The sequence below is a fragment of the Castor canadensis genome, chromosome 2 (assembly GCF_047511655.1).
Source record: "Castor canadensis chromosome 2, mCasCan1.hap1v2, whole genome shotgun sequence".
Taxonomy (NCBI): Eukaryota; Metazoa; Chordata; class Mammalia; order Rodentia; family Castoridae; genus Castor; species Castor canadensis.
This window is the reverse complement of record NC_133387.1, coordinates 68,778,646-68,795,908: the sequence shown is the minus strand read 5'-3', so window position 1 is coordinate 68,795,908 and position 17,263 is coordinate 68,778,646. Positions and strand designations below refer to the sequence as shown.

Genomic DNA, 17,263 nt, shown 5'->3' with positions numbered 1-17,263 from the left:
GGACTACAGGTAACTTTTTTCTTTTCTGCAGTTTTCCATACTTCAGAAATAATATGTATTTCTTGTTTTAGCCATAAAGAAATTGAAATACTTTTGAGTGTCTACCAAAATTTTTAAAGCCCTAATTTTTTAGAGATGGGAAAAATTAAACTTTAATATTGTTATTTTAAGCATTCTGCCTTAAAGCCTTTTCCCTTAAAGGTGGAAAACAAAACAAGGCACATAAAAAGCCTGAATCCATTTTTACCAGTAGCACTACCATGTAATTTATCTGGCTTACCCTCCATTCTTAGTATATCCAATCCTTTTTTTAGATTGTGCAGTTATTGAAATAATTCTGCTTGGTTTCTAGGCTATAATTTAACAAATTAGTTACAAACCAGTAAACAAAAATAAATTCACTTTAATCAGAACGTAGTATGTTCATGTGCCACACTTCACTTAACATCGATCTGCTAATTTGATACCTAATCTGAGAAATGGTTTTGTTATAGGTACTTGTGAAATTTTTTGCCTGTATTTATAAGACTTTTCCCCCCAAATTAGTAAAGACAGGACTGTAGGGATTTTCCAAACAGATGAATGACAGCTACTTTTCCAATGTATTTGTTAGAATTAGCCTTAAAGCAGTTCCACATGCTTCATACAGTAAGTTTATAAAATGTTTAAATATCTATTTACATTTCAGTTATATTCAATTAGTGTTTAAACAGTTTTGACAAGTGGTTTTTACAGGGGAAAACAGATAGTTTCTTATAGTCTTTGCAACGGATTTTCCTCCAAATACTACACAATATTCAACTTAGAGTTTAGTCTTTTAAAAAGTGAGCCTAGTTTTACTGTAGAAAGTTGTATCAACATAATAAACAGAAAAAATTCTGCATTCTCCCAAATGTATTGTTATTAGGTAAAAACTCATCTAGGCAAAATAGTATTTATGCTTCCATTTTATTGTTTTTAAGAATTAAACTGCCACCTCAGTAGTCTTAAGAGCAATATAATGAAACATACATTTAGATTTATGTCCATCATAGCTTCAAAGGCTTCCCTGAAATAAGGCTAGGATTCACATCTTTTTCCTTAAGGAAAAAAAAACACTAACAGTAATTTTGTTATCCTTTTACCCACCAACCCTCATTCAAACAACGGATGAATTCAAGTCTAACACCATTTAAGACTTTTGTCTGCCACAAGACATTCACCTGACCTGCCTCACTGCGTGTTTATTAAACCTAACTGAATATAAATCATTTTTTAAAACTCCAAGAATTCTTGTAAGGTGAAATGTTATCATTATAGTGATTATTTGTTCAAAACATAGGCTAAGTGGTTTCTGACCACATCCAATGCTAGTAAGTTTCAATAATAGTGGGAGAACTCTTCACAAATAGTTGAGAAGCTCTAAAGTGAATTTGGCTACTTTCTAATTATATGAAACAAAGCATGATTTGGGTATTTAACAATATTCTAGTAGCTCCTAAACAGGGGCACGAAAACAAATCAAGTTTGTACCAGTCCAAGTACCTACAGTAACATGATAGAAGCACTCACCACCATTTCACACTATTTCACTCCCATGCTTCTAAAAACAAGAATTTCTCACTAGAAATAGTGCTTTAACAAACTAGACTCTCAAACTGCTAAGCATGAAAAATCACCTGCTTAAGAAAAGTGTATTATGTTATTTTTGGCCAGTCAAGGTTGAAATGGCCATTGATATTATTTCTAACTTCTGCTCTAAGTTCGGAAATTATTTTGCTTCCAATCATCCAGGATGAGAATTTGTTTTGCCTGTACCTGACAGAATAAAATGGTAAATTAGCAATCAGTTCATTCTTTGTCAAAAGAAATGTTCTAAATTTATACACTATTAACTACCTAATAAATGATATCTGCATTCTACACGTCGTGTTTATATTATGCGCCATTGCAGGGGCGGGGGGAGGAAGAAAAACTTCACAGGGTTTATTTAATCCAAAGGATATATAACAATACCCTAAGAATGCCGATTTATACATATGAGATCTGTATAAACTGTAAGTGGTCATCTAGGTTGGACTGTAACAAGCCCCTATAATGCAAAAGCTAACCAAAGGCACCTTACAAAGCACTGAAATTCACAATTCAGTCACTGCTTTTCTCTTCTCCAATACAAAATTATCTGGTAGTCTTCACTGTTGACTCCATGCTAAAAGGTTCCAAGTTTAGACAGCTTTCCAACAAAAGGAATAAGAAATAATAGTTTTTAAATTTCAAATTAGAGAAAAAAAAACCCTTATCACATAGCAATGAAACCTGAGCAAATGCTAGTTTGTGATTACAAAAAACATCCTTCATTAATACATTATTCAAATTCCTCCACAGCATTCAAGTTGTAGTATAAAATCCAATAAACAAGCACTTAAGCATAGAATCAAACTATCATGAAATGAGATTTATATAAAACCTATTCAGCCCCAAATATTTAGCATCAAGACAACGAACATAGAACACACTTTATCTAAATAACACCATTTAAACAGTTCTACAAAATAATGTTACTTAAGATTAATAAGTGTGGTGCATCATGTGACTCCAACCATTCAGTCAAAAAGCATTAATGAGTAACAGCATCCGTCACCAGCTTGAAGGCTATAGAATTGATTACTTTGGCCATATTTCCAAATAATTAGAATGCCTTCTAATACAAACATAAATATATGAGAATACATGAGTACTGGAATTCCAATGTGTTTTGGTGCTCCTGAGGCTGTCTAAACATGAAAAGGCATCCAAGTGAAGTGCATTGTATACTTACTATACCTCAATATTTCAGTGCCTAAAATGTGAAATGATTCTCTATCATTTAACAGTCTGCCTTACAGCAAATTTTAGTAGTTTTGCTTTTAGAATTTTATTGTGACTTTGGGAAATTAGTGGTAAAACATGGTTTTAAAAAACAGTATGTGGCTGCACTTAAATTCACATAAAAATAGCATTTTACAACCATATTGAAATTTAATCCTTTCACACAGGTTAACAAAATGTATCACAAGAAAAACTAAACATTGGGTTTAACAAAAGCAATACTTTTGAAAATGGAACAATGAATATTTTTTTCAAATTTTTTACAAATGGTCACTTCTGGGTCAATTTACCACACTAGGGGGACAGTTGTTAAAATGTAGCTGTGCTCAATTGAGCCACTTATCTGCACTACAGTATAGTACTTGAAATCAATCCTAAGGTCAAGATTTAAAACCATTTCAAGAGACAAGACCCTATGTGTTTGATAGCCACCTCAAAAGAGGTACTTTTCTCCTTCCCCAAACAGTCAAAAGCTTAATTAAAAGACTGACTATATTTAAGTTTTTCCTCATCATACCTTCAGTTCAAAATACTACGTATCATTGGTAATACGGTCTATATCTTGTCTGATCTGGATGATGTGGTCCAGCAAGTGGGGTTTGAGAAGGCGGACCCTGCATTCGTGGAGGAGGAGGTGGCCCTCTTGGTGCAGGCCATATACCAGGACTCATTCCCCCTGGTTGTGTAAATGGAGGGCTCAGAGTTCCTTGATCTTCAGTAAACTGGGGTAAAGAGTTAGGATTGTAATGGTGAGGAGGGGGTGCAGTTACAGGTGGACCACCATGCTGAGGTGGGGGAGGTCCTGGAGGAGGATGATTCATATAAGGTGGCATCTGGGCAATAATATGTCCTGGGGGAGGGGTTATTGGTGGTGGAGCAGAGGTCATTGGTGGAGGTGGAGCTTGGCTATATACCAAGTGAGGAGTACCTGCAGCCTGGGGAGGATGTGGCATTGGATGGCTTATTGGTGGTGGAGGAGGAGGGGGTGGTGCATAATGTTGCTGTGGAGGCATAATATGATGAGGGTGCGATACCACTGGTTGACCCTGATATTCAGGATGATGGTGAGCAGGTGCTGGGGCAGGAGGTGGTGGTTCTCTAGCACCTGAATTTGAGTCATCCTGAATAGGGACGGTTATTAAATTGCTGTGTTTTCTTGTTGAAATACGAAAGGTTTCCTGACTGACCGAACGAGGTGGAGGTGGAGCCATGGACAATTCTGCTGGAGGAGCACGAATATCCTCATGTGGCTGATTATAGTGCTCATGCGGCACATGCTGCAAAGGAGGCGGTGGCATCATCATGTGCTGCTTTGGCGGAATATGGCTCATATGGTGCTTGTCTGGTGGCATTATAAACCGATCAGGGATTTCAGTTGGTGGTGGGGCAATAGGAGGATGAACATTTTCAAGTGAAGCACGGGTAACAGGTTTTCCAGCTCTCATGTGACGATGGTTGATATGAGCCTGTAAGTCTCTCTGAGACAGATACGTTCTCTTGCACCCTTGAACAATGCTACACATGAAGAGAGACCCTCGTGTACACTGCTCAATTCGCTGCACAGGATCACTACAGCTAAATTAGAAGAGGGAAAATTTGATTCACTAAGAACAGAATATAAGAATAATGCACTTTTTTTTCTTAAAAATGTCTACTTATAAAAATGTTACATAAAACACAGCAAAAGTTAATTAAAATTACTTTAAGTGAACCTTCAAGTTTCCCCATTTTGTCTTAGCGATTAATCATCTACATTTCTGTCAACCTTAGAACTCCAATCAAACAGAACATGTTTTAAGAGGAAATCTTACATTCCTAACACCTAAAATGTATTTAATTTTCTCAAAAAAACAATACTTTTTATCCATTTGCAAAAAAATCCAGATAGAACAAAGCAATGGATCTATCACTTATAATCACAGGAATTCCGACCTGGACAGTATTACTGAGCAGTAAGTTATTATTGAGAAAATACTAAGTGGGAAGATAGTAAGTAGAAGATGCCTCAAGAACTACAAGAATGACTAAGATCACACTAATCATTAGGGACCTTAACATTAAACAACATAGGTAAATGCAAACATTGACTATCAGGGTCTCTTCAGGAAGCAGTTTTTCTGAATTGTCAGACAAATTTACTACTCAAGTGTAGTACATTTTTTTCCTTTCTAAATTCAGAGCACTGAATTTATTGTTTTCTTAATGATTCAGGGTCAAAATTGTAACTACTTTCCATTTATATTTAATCCACTCTTGCCTTTAAAGTCTTCATGACATAGTGGGAAGAGGAATGAACTAAAAATCCAAAGATGTGAGATGTAGTATTGGCTCTGTAATTTAGAAGATACTTAAACCACTTTGAGTTTGTTTTCTCAGTTGTAAAACGGAGTTAAAATATATATTCTACCTAATTCACAATGTTTTCCTATGTCTTTCACTGTTCTTAAAAAAATTAAGATCAAATGCAACAATGAAAGTGGTACTATTTAATCACCAATTAAGTACTACGTATGTATAAATATAAGCTGCTGTCACTAAGTATGTGCCATTCAGTCAGGTCATTTGATACTACAGTAAATAGCTGTATATTCTTGATTTTTAAGTTGTGTCTACTTTCCCATCCTTGCTATAAAGCCTGCACTTGTTAATGTTTCTATACTTCCCTTTAGTGGCCATTTATTACACTTCTTGTTTTCTTCTATTTTTTTTTTTTTTTTGCTTCTAATTCACTATAAACTCAAACCCATCTCCACATAAACAGCATGAGGCACTTTCAAAAGCAGTAGTATGCAATAGATATATTAATTTGGGTTGCTATTTCTTTACTTCCTGATCTGGGTCTATTAATCCAGAAAGGCTTTTGTCCTAAAACAGAACTAAGAACCACACAGGTAAACTGCTTACTGGAGGTCATTTAGTACCCTGACAACTAAATTTCCTTTTAAACATTAACATTAGAGCATTTACGTAAGAGAAAACCTTTTAATGTCCTCTCTACATTCAGTGTTTTAACATACATAAAATACTCTATCCCATGAAACAAATTTACTACATAATTTAAAGTGAAATGTACACTGAGTTGGAAAATTATAGAGAAAACACCCAAAACAAGTAAGTAGTTTAAACTTTTAACTTCATAACTTCCCTGAATTGTAATTCTACAGAAAAAAAAATTTCCTAAATGCACAGTACAGGTTTATAATGTGTTTCTTTACAAAGCTAATAAAATATGCCAAGGAAATCAGTTGTCATTGGATTATCAATAAATCATCCCTTTTTCTCCCAGTGATATGGTATAAGAAATACCACAAAAGGCAATCATCCCTTACAACTGCTCACAGCTTTGTCAGCAACCAATACTACAAATCTTGAGTTAGTTTCAATCACAGGTTATAAGGAATCTAGGAAGCCTATAGCTGTTGCAAGGATTTCATCCTTCCTTCTCAGGAGTTCTAAAATTGATACAAAAAATTCCACTTGATCCTGGATCCTTCAAGAGCATCCCAAAATGGACCTAACTCTTTATAACCTGTTAAAGTCTATTTCATGATGGTATTCTAAGACATACTCAAGACATAATAATCAGATTCCAATGTAATTAGAGCTTATATACACAGAGTTTATTACATGTCAGGTTCTATCTATCTATCTATCCATCCATCCATCCACCTAGCTACCTACCTACTTTCATTTAATCCTAAAAAATAACCCAATTATCAGCTCCATTACAAATAAAAAACAGCTATGTCACACAGCTAATAAATGGAAGAACAAGGATTTGAACTAAAAAGCTCTAATTCTGGATTAATTCTCAATCACTATACCACACTACACAACTACCTGTCTAGGGAGGGAGGAAGGAAAGAAAGAAAAAATTGTTTGAGGCTTATAATACTAATTCTATGATAGCAAAAGCATTTCATCATTTTGGCCACTCTGAATTGACTCACAGTGGCTATCTAGTCCTATCTTACAGAGAAGGCTAAAGCCAACTCTGAGCTCACAGAGATTAGCCATCTTTACACATCTGACTCCTTGCTAGATTTACATCATACCCTGACTTTTAAAACAGTTTATAAATCATTACATTACAAACTTTACTATTTAAAAATAAAAAGATGACCATATCTTACCCTGGACACATTTTATCTCCCTTTTTTTCATGCAAAATAGCACAGTCATAGCAAAAAACATGCTTGCATGGAATCTGTAAACCAAAACATTATAGTTAAACATACTAGAACTTAAAAATATTTCCATAAAAAATATTAGTAAGCAGTAAACATAGAAGGCACATGAGAACTGTTAATAAGAACATTTATTAAGCACTAACTAATATATAAAAAGCAATAGTTTACCTTTTTTTAAATCACACAGCCTTTTGAGAATGTATTGAAAACTTTGGCCCCTTTCCCAATAAATGTTTATGTCTACATTTGCTAACTCTTTGTTTTAATGTTTGTGGTGTTGTTTTTTGCTGTTCTGAAAGGTTGAACTCAGAGCCTTAGCAGGCACTCTATTACTTGAAACATTCCACTAGCCTGCTGGTTTTGGTTTTTTGAGACAGGGTCTCACTGTGTTACCCTGTTAGCCAGGCTGGCCTGGAACTCCCTATGTAGCTAAGGCTAGCCTCAAATTTGTGATCCTTTAACCTGAGCCTTCCAAGAACTGGGATAACAGGCCTGAACAACCAAATCCAGCCATCTGCTTATACTTTCTGGAGACATAAGCTCTATAACATGATAAGGTAAAACATGTTTACACTGAAACTATTCCCAAGAAGTAAAACAGCAATTACATAAATTTACAGTATTCTAAAACTTCCTTTAGCCATTTCATCCTTACTTAAAATGTTTTACTTAGTTATTAAACAATAATAAACCTGTACACTTAAATTTCAGATTCCTACCTCTACATAAATGCTTAATCTACAAAAACAGTATTTAATTTAATTATACTTACCATTCGCCCATAGATTTTAATAGGCAATCCACATTTGTCACAGAAATGAACTGGTGTATCATCCTTTTCACCTAAGATGTTTATCTGTTGAAATGATATAATTAAAATTTCCTCTTTAAGCAAGTCTAACAATTATATCTATAATTCACACAATGAATTGGTTAGAATTTTATAAAGGTTGTTACAACTAGAAATATAAGTTTCTTAGCGTAATCCCCATTATTTGTTTGTACTTCTTCTTAAATAGTGATTTTACTTGACTTCACTACAAATTACTTCAAATTATTTTTGGAGGGCATTAATAGGCAAATGATTTGTATACTGAAAGTCACAGATATAATAAAAAATCATACCAGACATTTTTTATGTAGTCTATATTACAGGTAATTAATGTTTAATTTTTCAATTTTAGTTATACCTTAAAGTCCCAAAAAAGGTGTCCAGGAAATCTTCGCTGATTTCCAAACAGTTCACTCCCTTTACAGTCATACCGTTCTTCTTCATTATAATCAAATCCTTCTGAGAAAAAAAGTGTTACACATTAACTTTTCAAACCTCAAATTTTATTTTGGAAATATATTTACAGGACAAAATAGGCCTACTCAATGAAAACCCCATCTGATGCTTTTTAAAGCTCTTCTAAGAACAAGACAGAGCAAGATAATTGAGAATAGTTTAAAATACCTGCTACAATGATTTTGGTAATCATTTAGTCCAACTCTGCTAGTTTAAAATTGAGAATATTTCAGTATGATTAACTCAGTACCTCATCTCTTAGTTAAAAAATAAAAAAAATTAAAAACAAATTTGGGCAGGGAGTGACTCAAGTCATAGAGCACCTGCCTAGCAAGTACAAGGACCAGAGTTCAAACCCCAGCAGCACCACCACCAAAAAAAAAAAAAAAAAATTAAGACTAGTGGCAGAGCCAAGAACAGACCTATGGTCTCTTGACTCCCATTCCAGTATTCATATCAATTCAACAGAACATGTCTAATATAAAACTTCACTAGGGCCCACCATTATGCTTGTGGCACAAATTTTTAAGATATTCATTAGTATTTATTGGAAACTATCTATAAAAAGTAGTATCATGCTGCAAGAGACTGATTTTCTTGCCAAAAGAATATAATGAAAACATAATTCTGAAGAATTTCTTATGATCTAGTAAATTAGGCATCCTCTTTTTCAGTCCTAAAGTGAGAATGGCTTTAGAAAAAATATATGTATACACTTCATCCGTATCACCCAAAGACCTGGAGCCATGATACTTACAAGTATCCTCTCGTACACTACACACAGAAATAGCAATAACTTGAGGTAATATGAAAATCAAAATGGGCTCAAATTCTCTGGCCTAATTAAAATGCTGATGGCAATTCTAGGTTGAATCCAATTACCTAAAGGAAAGCTGAGAAGACAAATATATCCCTCCTAGGAGCCAAGCTTCTCACAACTCTTTTGGCCCTAGAACTGGTAAATAGAGAAGCCAAAGCACATAAGTTTTAATTTTGCCCACATGGCTAAATTAAAGCACCTTTGTACAGATGGACACACACAGACACACAAACAAACAGCAATTTTGAATTTTTTGAAGCTGATATTCACTACACTGCTAATTAATTACTTCCAATACAAATGTATAGTTCTCAAAGTCAGGGTACTCTTATAAATTACACCTGGGTGTTCCCAGGCTTTTATGTGACCCCATAGAAGCTGGTGTCATTTAAAATTCAAAATAAGGAAAAAATCAAAGTTTCAAACCCAGTATATTATTGGGATCAGCAGTCAAGGATATGTGGATCACATTATCTCTTTCCACAGCAGTTCACACAGTATTCCTATCTTTAAACTATGTATTTGTACAGTTATCATACTGGTAGCTAAAAACTCTGCATTTTGATCAATGCCTTAGGAAAAAAATAATCAATTTTTTATGCCAAATGGGTGAATCTAAACTACCTAATATCTATCGTCAGGGTCAGTCTGCTCTTTAAAATAGAAACTAGTAATAGTAGTTCTCTCTAGAAGAGGTAGTATAGCTTGGGAGTGTGGGGGGAACATCTCCAAGAATGTATCTGTAGTTAAAAAAAAAAGTAAACTTACAAAAAGTCAGATAGGGAAACCTGCATCAGATAGGCATCAGTAGCCCTACATAGCTAATTGTGTGATTTATTCATTTACATTATTTTTTTGTTAGTGCTAAGGATTAAACCTAGGGCTTTTGCACTACCACTGAGCTAAATGCCCAGTTTCACTAACACAATTTGTAACATTTCAGCTTCAAATATACTTGTTTAGGTGGGGAGAGAAGCCCTACAGTTAAAGAAACCATATTAACAAGGTGTAATTAAAGCAGACTGACTCTAAAAAGAAACATAAATTGCTAGAATAGAAGAGAAAATCCAGAAGTAGATATAACTACCTTTTTTTAGAACTTAAAAATACACTAACGGCAAGATTCCTATTCAGCAAGGAAAATACAGATTATTCAACCACTGGTGTACTAGCTAGCTGTTTTGGAGAGAAAAATAAGCAGTATCTCCCTTTTCTTTTTAATACAATAGTTTATTTTTTTCTTTTTAATATACTAGCCACCTGGCAGAGTGGCTCAAGTGGTAGAACACCTGCCTAGCAAGTCTAGCTAAGCCTAGCAAGCGTGAAGCCCTGAGTTCAAGTCCCAATAGTCAAAAATATATATCTATATAGACAAATACATATCCATTAATATTCCAAAACAGAAGTAAAAAAGTGGTCTGTAAAAGGTCAGACAGTACATATTTTAGGTATTCTGGGCCTTATCGTCTGTACCACAATTATTCAAAGGTACCATTACATTGTGTGAAAGCAGCCATAGACAATACTTACATTGCATTAACTTTTACTTCTAAAAACAGAGCCAGATTTGATCCACAGGCTATAGTTTGCTGACCTATACTAAATGGTAAGACAGTAAAACCATTTTATACTCATGAAAGGCTTTCTTAAGAATGTCTTAAAACCCAAAAGAAGTAACAGAAGAAACTAGCTATCTGACTATAAAGAATTGTTAGGCTCTTTAAATAAAAGTTTCATAACAACAAAAGGAGAATATATATAATATGTAACAAATAGCCAGTTTTATTAATTTACAAAGAAATCATAAAAAATCAAAAGAAAGGCAGCCACACAGAAATACTGGTAAAGGAGTATACACCTAGGCAAGAGAAATGACAAAACTATGTGAAGAAATTTATAACAAAACAAAACTCTTTTAAAGATTAATAAAACCAACTATGATGTGTGGGAATATAAAATAATATATATTTTCTGAAAAACAAGTACAGCATTTGACAAATTCTAAAATGCATATCACCGAATTTTAAATGTCCAAATTTTTTGCGAAGTACAGATTCTACAAAGTATACACAGTAAGCTGTATGTACAAGGATATTTACTGCGATACAATTTTAGCAAAAAAATTTGGGAAAATTTGTCAAATAAAGTCATATTTATAAATAAATACCTAAACTTATTTATCTATGTATTTTGAAAAAAGGTAGTTATACATTAAAAAAAAAACCCTAGGATTTCTGAATAAAAGGTCTTAGAATTATTTTTAGAGAGAAGAATCATGGTGGGAGAGGAGCAAATTTTACTTCTAATGTTATGATTTATGCAATACTGTTTAGATTTTTTTTCCATATTGGAAAACTTATATAGGGAGAAAAAGTGTAACATGCTAAAAAGAGACTAAAACAAAAAGGTTGAAAAATGAAGAGTATGTAAGTTTAAAAAAAAAAAAAAGGTAGGTATAAGTGAATAAAATTATGTCGCTGGTCCAATAAAACACTGTTAAACCTCTTAGATTAGACAAATTACCTTCATCACCAGGTGGAGCCTTTGCAGGCATCCTGTTAATAGTCCTTTGAGTTCGAGGTGCAGGTTTGGCTTTGTTTGCCTGTTTAGAGATGAGTTTTATAGGAATTCGTCTGCGAACATCAAGACCACCCAAGGATCCAGAACTATTAGTGCCTTGTAACTCATTGTCTGTTCGGGGGAAAAAAAAAGTTATAATTTCTTTCATTTTTTCTTTTTGAAGATTGTATTACAAGTATTAAAGGACTGGGAGCATGGCCCAAGTGGTAGCACACAGGCCCTGAGTTAAATCCTCAGTATCACCAAAAAAAAAAGTTAAAGAATTAAAACAACATAACTAACATTATCAAAGAGTAAAGGTCATCATTCTGATTTTAAGTATTTGATACAACTTTAACTGATAATTTTCTCTATTTTGGATAAACCTTTTAACCTGTTTTGAGACAGGGAAACCTTTCAGAAAATGATAAAAGTTAAAGAACCTTTACCTCTTCCTAGAAAAGTAAACAATAAAAATTTCCATAATCCAGAGTAGTTTACAGAAACCTAAAACCTTTTATGAACCCAAGTAAGAACGTGTCTCAAATAAGTTTTAAAAATAAAAAACAAAAAAGAAGAACAAAACCCGCCCCATCTATGTCTAATCATTAAGCATGCAAAGTAATCACTCAATAACCACCAAATTGACATCAGGACAACCAATAAAACTGGAAATACCAAACAAACTCTGATGACTAATTACATAATACATCAGAAAATGAAGTTAATTTTAAGGAATGTGATTATTTCCCTATGTATAAAGTCGTTTATCTAAAAACTATCTAGTAATATAACAAACAATTTTACTAGAAGAACATGCAATAACGTATTTGTACTACTAACAATCTTAGAAACACATGTGACGAGTCAGCATTGTAATGGAAAGTTATAATTTAGGATAATACAGTATGTAAGGTTTTTTTTTTTTTAAAGGTGGCTATAAGTAAATAAAATTATATAGATTATTTAGTATGATTAAAAAAAAAAAGGCTTGTTAAACCTCTTAGTTTAAACAAATTACCTTCATCACCAGGTGTGGCCTGGTCTAAATAACTGACACTATCTACTCTTTGAAGCCTCTGTTTGTTATTTATGAAACAAATTAATTCACATCCCATGACTATCAAGTGCACGATTTCATAGTACTGATTCGTGGAAAGCTTAAAGTTTCCTTTTTTCAAGTACATAAAAAGATATAGAAAATGTTCAACTTTACCTACAAAAAGGAAAATGCTCTTAAATAAGTAATGCAAGTGAAATTTTTAATTATGTTTCAAATGTAAGTTATTGAACAAAATCTTTGCAAAATATTATAATCAAGGACTGGCAGAGTGACTGAAGTGATAGAATGCCTATTTAGCAAGAGTGAGGCCCAGAGTTCAAACCCCAGTGCAACCAAAAAAGAGAAAGAAAAAGAAAATTACAATCAAAACTGATAGCCAAACTTTCCACATTAAACTCAGTAAGGCCAAAATGTGGTAGCAAGCCAGTACTAACAACCTGCAAGACTATAAATACTATATACACATTTACTTTTTGTGAATATATAAAACAAAATTCAAATGGGTCCTAAATGATTTCTTTAAATATCATATAGTCAATTTTCTACTCTTATAACAGCTAATCCCAAGAAAAATCAATGCAAAAAGAATTACATGGATAGCTAAAATCCTGAGTAAGTGTAAATCCAAACTGATCAACTTTCAACATTTCACTAAATGAACTGTTTAACATATTTCATGTTCTCACTGCATTTGCTTCTCTATGTAAAACTACTCAGAAGTGATGCAATAGCCAAAAGATATGATAGAATGACTTTTTTCATGCTCAAAAAGCATTCCCAACTTTCCAAAGAACCAAAAAAAAAAAAAAAACCAGCAAGTTGTTACAGATAATTAATGTTCACATATTATTAAAGGAATTCTTTAATGGTTTTATATTTGTGAATGAAAATACCAACATTTCATTGCAAGCCCTGACACAATAGCCAGAAACCACCTTGAAAGTCAGATGCCCCTTCTACTTTGCTCTTTGCCTCACAGATTTCAAGTTATAAGCACAGCACTTAATAGAGACAACATTCTGGGTTTATTTGGGGGTTTGCTTCTTGCTACTTTTCAAAATTAAGCATCAAAACATACCACACAACTTCCTTTCCAGTATAATAACAGAACAAAGCACGTAACAAAATCTTTGGATGTTACACAAAATGAGAAAAGGATAATTGGCCATTTAAAGTAAGTCCACTTTTAGTATATGCACTGCTGAATCAAGAAAAAGGTGTATCTACTTTTTAAAAGGAGTTGCCACTTATATATAGTTTTCAAAAAGATTTATTTTTATTTCTTATCTTGGTTTTATCTTGAATAAAAAGAACTAAGAAAGACCAGGGGGAAGTAACTCAGTAGTACAGAACCTGCCTAGTATATTCAAGATCCTGTGTTTGATCCCTTGTGCCTACTCCCCAATAAAAAAGAACCAATAAGTATCTTACAAAATTTAGGTTATTTTTACAGAAGTGTTCATTTTTACACTGACCAAAGAATGAATCAAGAGATAGCTGGGAGTTTCCTGGAGCAACCTTTCCAGCAAAATCCTATTACAACACCTTCATTTTACATTTGAATTTTAAACACAATCATAAAGTGGGTCAAGGCCTCTTGATCCTTTGATATTAAAAGCATTCTTTTGAGATGCCTATTTTGCCATTATATCTTCAATTAATTAGCTAAATGGAATTTCCTCATTTGCCAAAGGCTTTATTTGTGGTTCAAAGTTATCAAATTAATTTTTATGAACTTCATGAAAATTTGAGGCTTAAAATTTTCCCCCATAATCAATTCATAGCAATTGATACCGTTTTTTGATATGAGACATTAGGGAGATTGCCTCATAAAAAAGCTGAAAGCACAGAAAAGCAGCTAACGCTAAGCAGAAAAACCATCTGAATAGAAACTCCTCTTTTAGCTGGTCAGCTCATTAGTAGAGTATTTTCATGTTCAGATGACTTTTTCTTCCTCAGGGAACCTTTTAACTTAAAAACTAGCAAAGTAATATTCTACCCACTCACCCACATTCATATTTTATAAGTTAACAGCCTCTAAACAGTGGCAGGGACTTGCCTCCCAATCTAGGAATATGTTCAAATGACAAATATTTTGCTAAACCCAAATGCTCACTATTGTACATTCAAGATCGCAGAACTTCAATTCTATAAATTTTCCAAACACTGGAGTTCTTTAGAACTCCTGATTCTAGGACCGCCTGTCTACTCAACTCTCCTTAAGTGATCTCATCCACCCTATGCCTCAAGAATATCAACTATGAGATACTAATTACCCAATACATATTTTCAGTGCATATCTTTACACTGATATCCACTTGATGCCTCCCTTCAAATGTCTCAATACACATCTCATACTTAGCAGTCCAAAACCAACCTACTGTTTTCAAATTCCTATCTCCCACCTTTTAGAAAGATCTGTTTTTCTCTGTAAGTTTTCCCCAACTCAGTAGCAGGCACTACCAAGAGGCTCAAATCAAAAAACCAGGCATTTCTCATTTCTTTCACATACTTCCAAACCAATTCATTAGCGTATGTTTGGGTGCTACCACCAAAATATTTATTCCATCTCCCCACTCTTCTTTTTTGATTTTGACACTGATTTGATCACTCCCGGGGGCCTTGTGCATACTAGGCCAAGTGCTCTACCACTGAGCTACATGAGCCACCCCTTCACTTTCACTAAACCAAGCCTTCCTTCTGATCTACTGCAATTATCTCTTAAATTGTCTATTTTTTATTACTCTTGTCATCCTTTCTTACACCATTCTCCACAGAGCAGTCTTTTCATCTTATTTATTTATTTTTGTAGTACTGGGGGTTGAACTCAGGGCCTTGGACTTCCTAGGACGCTCTACTGCTTGTGCCATACCTCCAGCTCAAATCTACTGTATTTTTAAAGATTATGTTCCTTTCCTACTTCATTCAATGGCTTCACATTCATTTAAAATTAAAATCTTTATCATGGTTTTCAAAATCCTCCAGTCTCATCTTAGAGCTCTTTTTCTCTGCTAACTAGGCTACAGCCTACTGGCCTTCTTCTCTTCCTATCTCAGTGTCTTTATACTGGCTGGAAACGGTCTTCCCCCTGCTTTACTCCTGACTGGATTTTTCTCTCCACCAAATCTTGACTTAAATATTACTCTTCCAGAAAGACCTTCCTTGACCACCCTCTCTAAAACTTCATACTACACAGCACCCATGGTTCTTCAAAGAACTCACCATAATCTGTAAACAAGCGTCATTAAAAAAAAAAAAAAAACCAAAACTTGTCTGTCTTCCCCAATAGAATGTAATTTCCATGAGAACCAGAAATCAGTTCTATTGTTTACCATTCCATCATTCCATGTACAGGTCTACAAGTATCTGAACCTATCTGGCTTAAGTAAACATGTCATATACATATACATACATATATATATATATATATATATATATATATATATATATATATATACACATATATATATACACATATACACACACACACATATATATATTATGGATACCCAATTACATAACTAAGTAGGTATTTAATGACTGAGGACATTCCAATCAATACTTGAGATAAAGTGTTTTTCCCTACTTGTACAGTGGTCGATATAACTGTCTGAAACACTCATTCAATACCCAAGAACCGGACGAAAGCGAAGTCAATAAATTCACTCATTCAATACCCAAGAACCGGACGAAAGCGAAGTCAATAAATACATAACAAGGGGTGGAGCCACTCTTACTTGGGAGTAAGAAATGAAAATGTCTTAATTTTAAGACCTCCTCTGTTAGCGTTCCTAAATGATGCTGAGGAAGGACCACAGCCAAAGCGCGGGGTATGCTTTTGGCTTAGGTTAAAAGGGGTTTCAATCATGATTTCGAAAACCACATCTGACTCCATTCTCTACCCTGTAGTCCATGAAGGCCCAGAGAGACCTAACGACAGGAGGTGACCACGGCAGCACCTCCCACAGCTGATAGAGACAGCAGGAAGCCTCCAGACACTCTCGCCCAGCAGTCTCAGCATAATGAGGCTTCTCCCAACCCCGAGCGGAATTCACCCGCCAATTTCAGCTAACGTAACAGAACAACCGGGCTGAGAAAAAAGGGGCTGGCACCATTCACTTTCCACTGTCTCGGCTCCGTGCCCAGCAGAACCAGAAGAGGTGGCTGTTGCCGGCCCCAAGGATGGAGGCACCGCAGCGGAGGGTAGGCCGGGAAGCAGCAGGCCTTACCGGGACGGGAAAGGAATCTAAGAGAGTCCTTCGTCACCGCTACACCCCAGTACTGTGGGGCGAGCATAACTCCTTTTGCCCGCAGGGCTACCAGTCCCACACCAGCCACTGGGGCATGAAACAGGGACCCCCACAGCCTCCGCCTCCTTACCAGTGTGATCCATGATTCGGCTCGCGGGGCACAGTGGGAGCGGAAGTTAGCCGCGCCGGAGTCGCAGCGAGCGCGTGCGCACTACCTTCCGGAGACCGGAAGGCGGAAGTGCACCG

General features: G+C 34.8%; 1 protein-coding gene across 2 annotated transcripts; it reads right to left on the bottom strand.

Moving 5' to 3' along the window:
- Window positions 1–929: 929 nt before the first annotated feature.
- Cbll1 (Cbl proto-oncogene like 1) lies at window positions 930–17,253 on the bottom strand. 2 transcript variants are annotated; one of them, XM_020171833.2, is made up of 6 exons: window positions 17,148–17,253; window positions 11,669–11,836; window positions 8,228–8,325; window positions 7,810–7,893; window positions 6,981–7,054; window positions 930–4,422 (listed from the first exon to the last, which is right to left on the bottom strand). In XM_020171833.2, exons 1-6 carry the CDS (start codon window positions 17,158–17,160, stop codon window positions 3,387–3,389), a joined length of 1,473 nt encoding a protein of 490 aa, XP_020027422.1. In that variant the 5' UTR covers window positions 17,161–17,253; the 3' UTR covers window positions 930–3,386. The 2 variants fall into 2 exon arrangements, with proteins under 2 accessions (XP_020027422.1, XP_020027421.1); XM_020171832.2 differs by having other exon boundaries at window positions 8,228–8,328; window positions 17,148–17,252.
- Between the last annotated feature and the right edge of the window lie 10 nt (window positions 17,254–17,263).

Coding starts and splice junctions, on each gene's coding strand:
- Cbll1 (XM_020171832.2), bottom strand. Junction 7,055..7,809: donor TTAAAATCTATGGGCGAATG/GTAAGTATAATT, acceptor TTTGGTTTACAG/ATTCCATGCAAGCATGTTTT. Junction 4,423..6,980: donor GGAGATAAAATGTGTCCAGG/GTAAGATATGGT, acceptor CTTCTAATTTAG/CTGTAGTGATCCTGTGCAGC.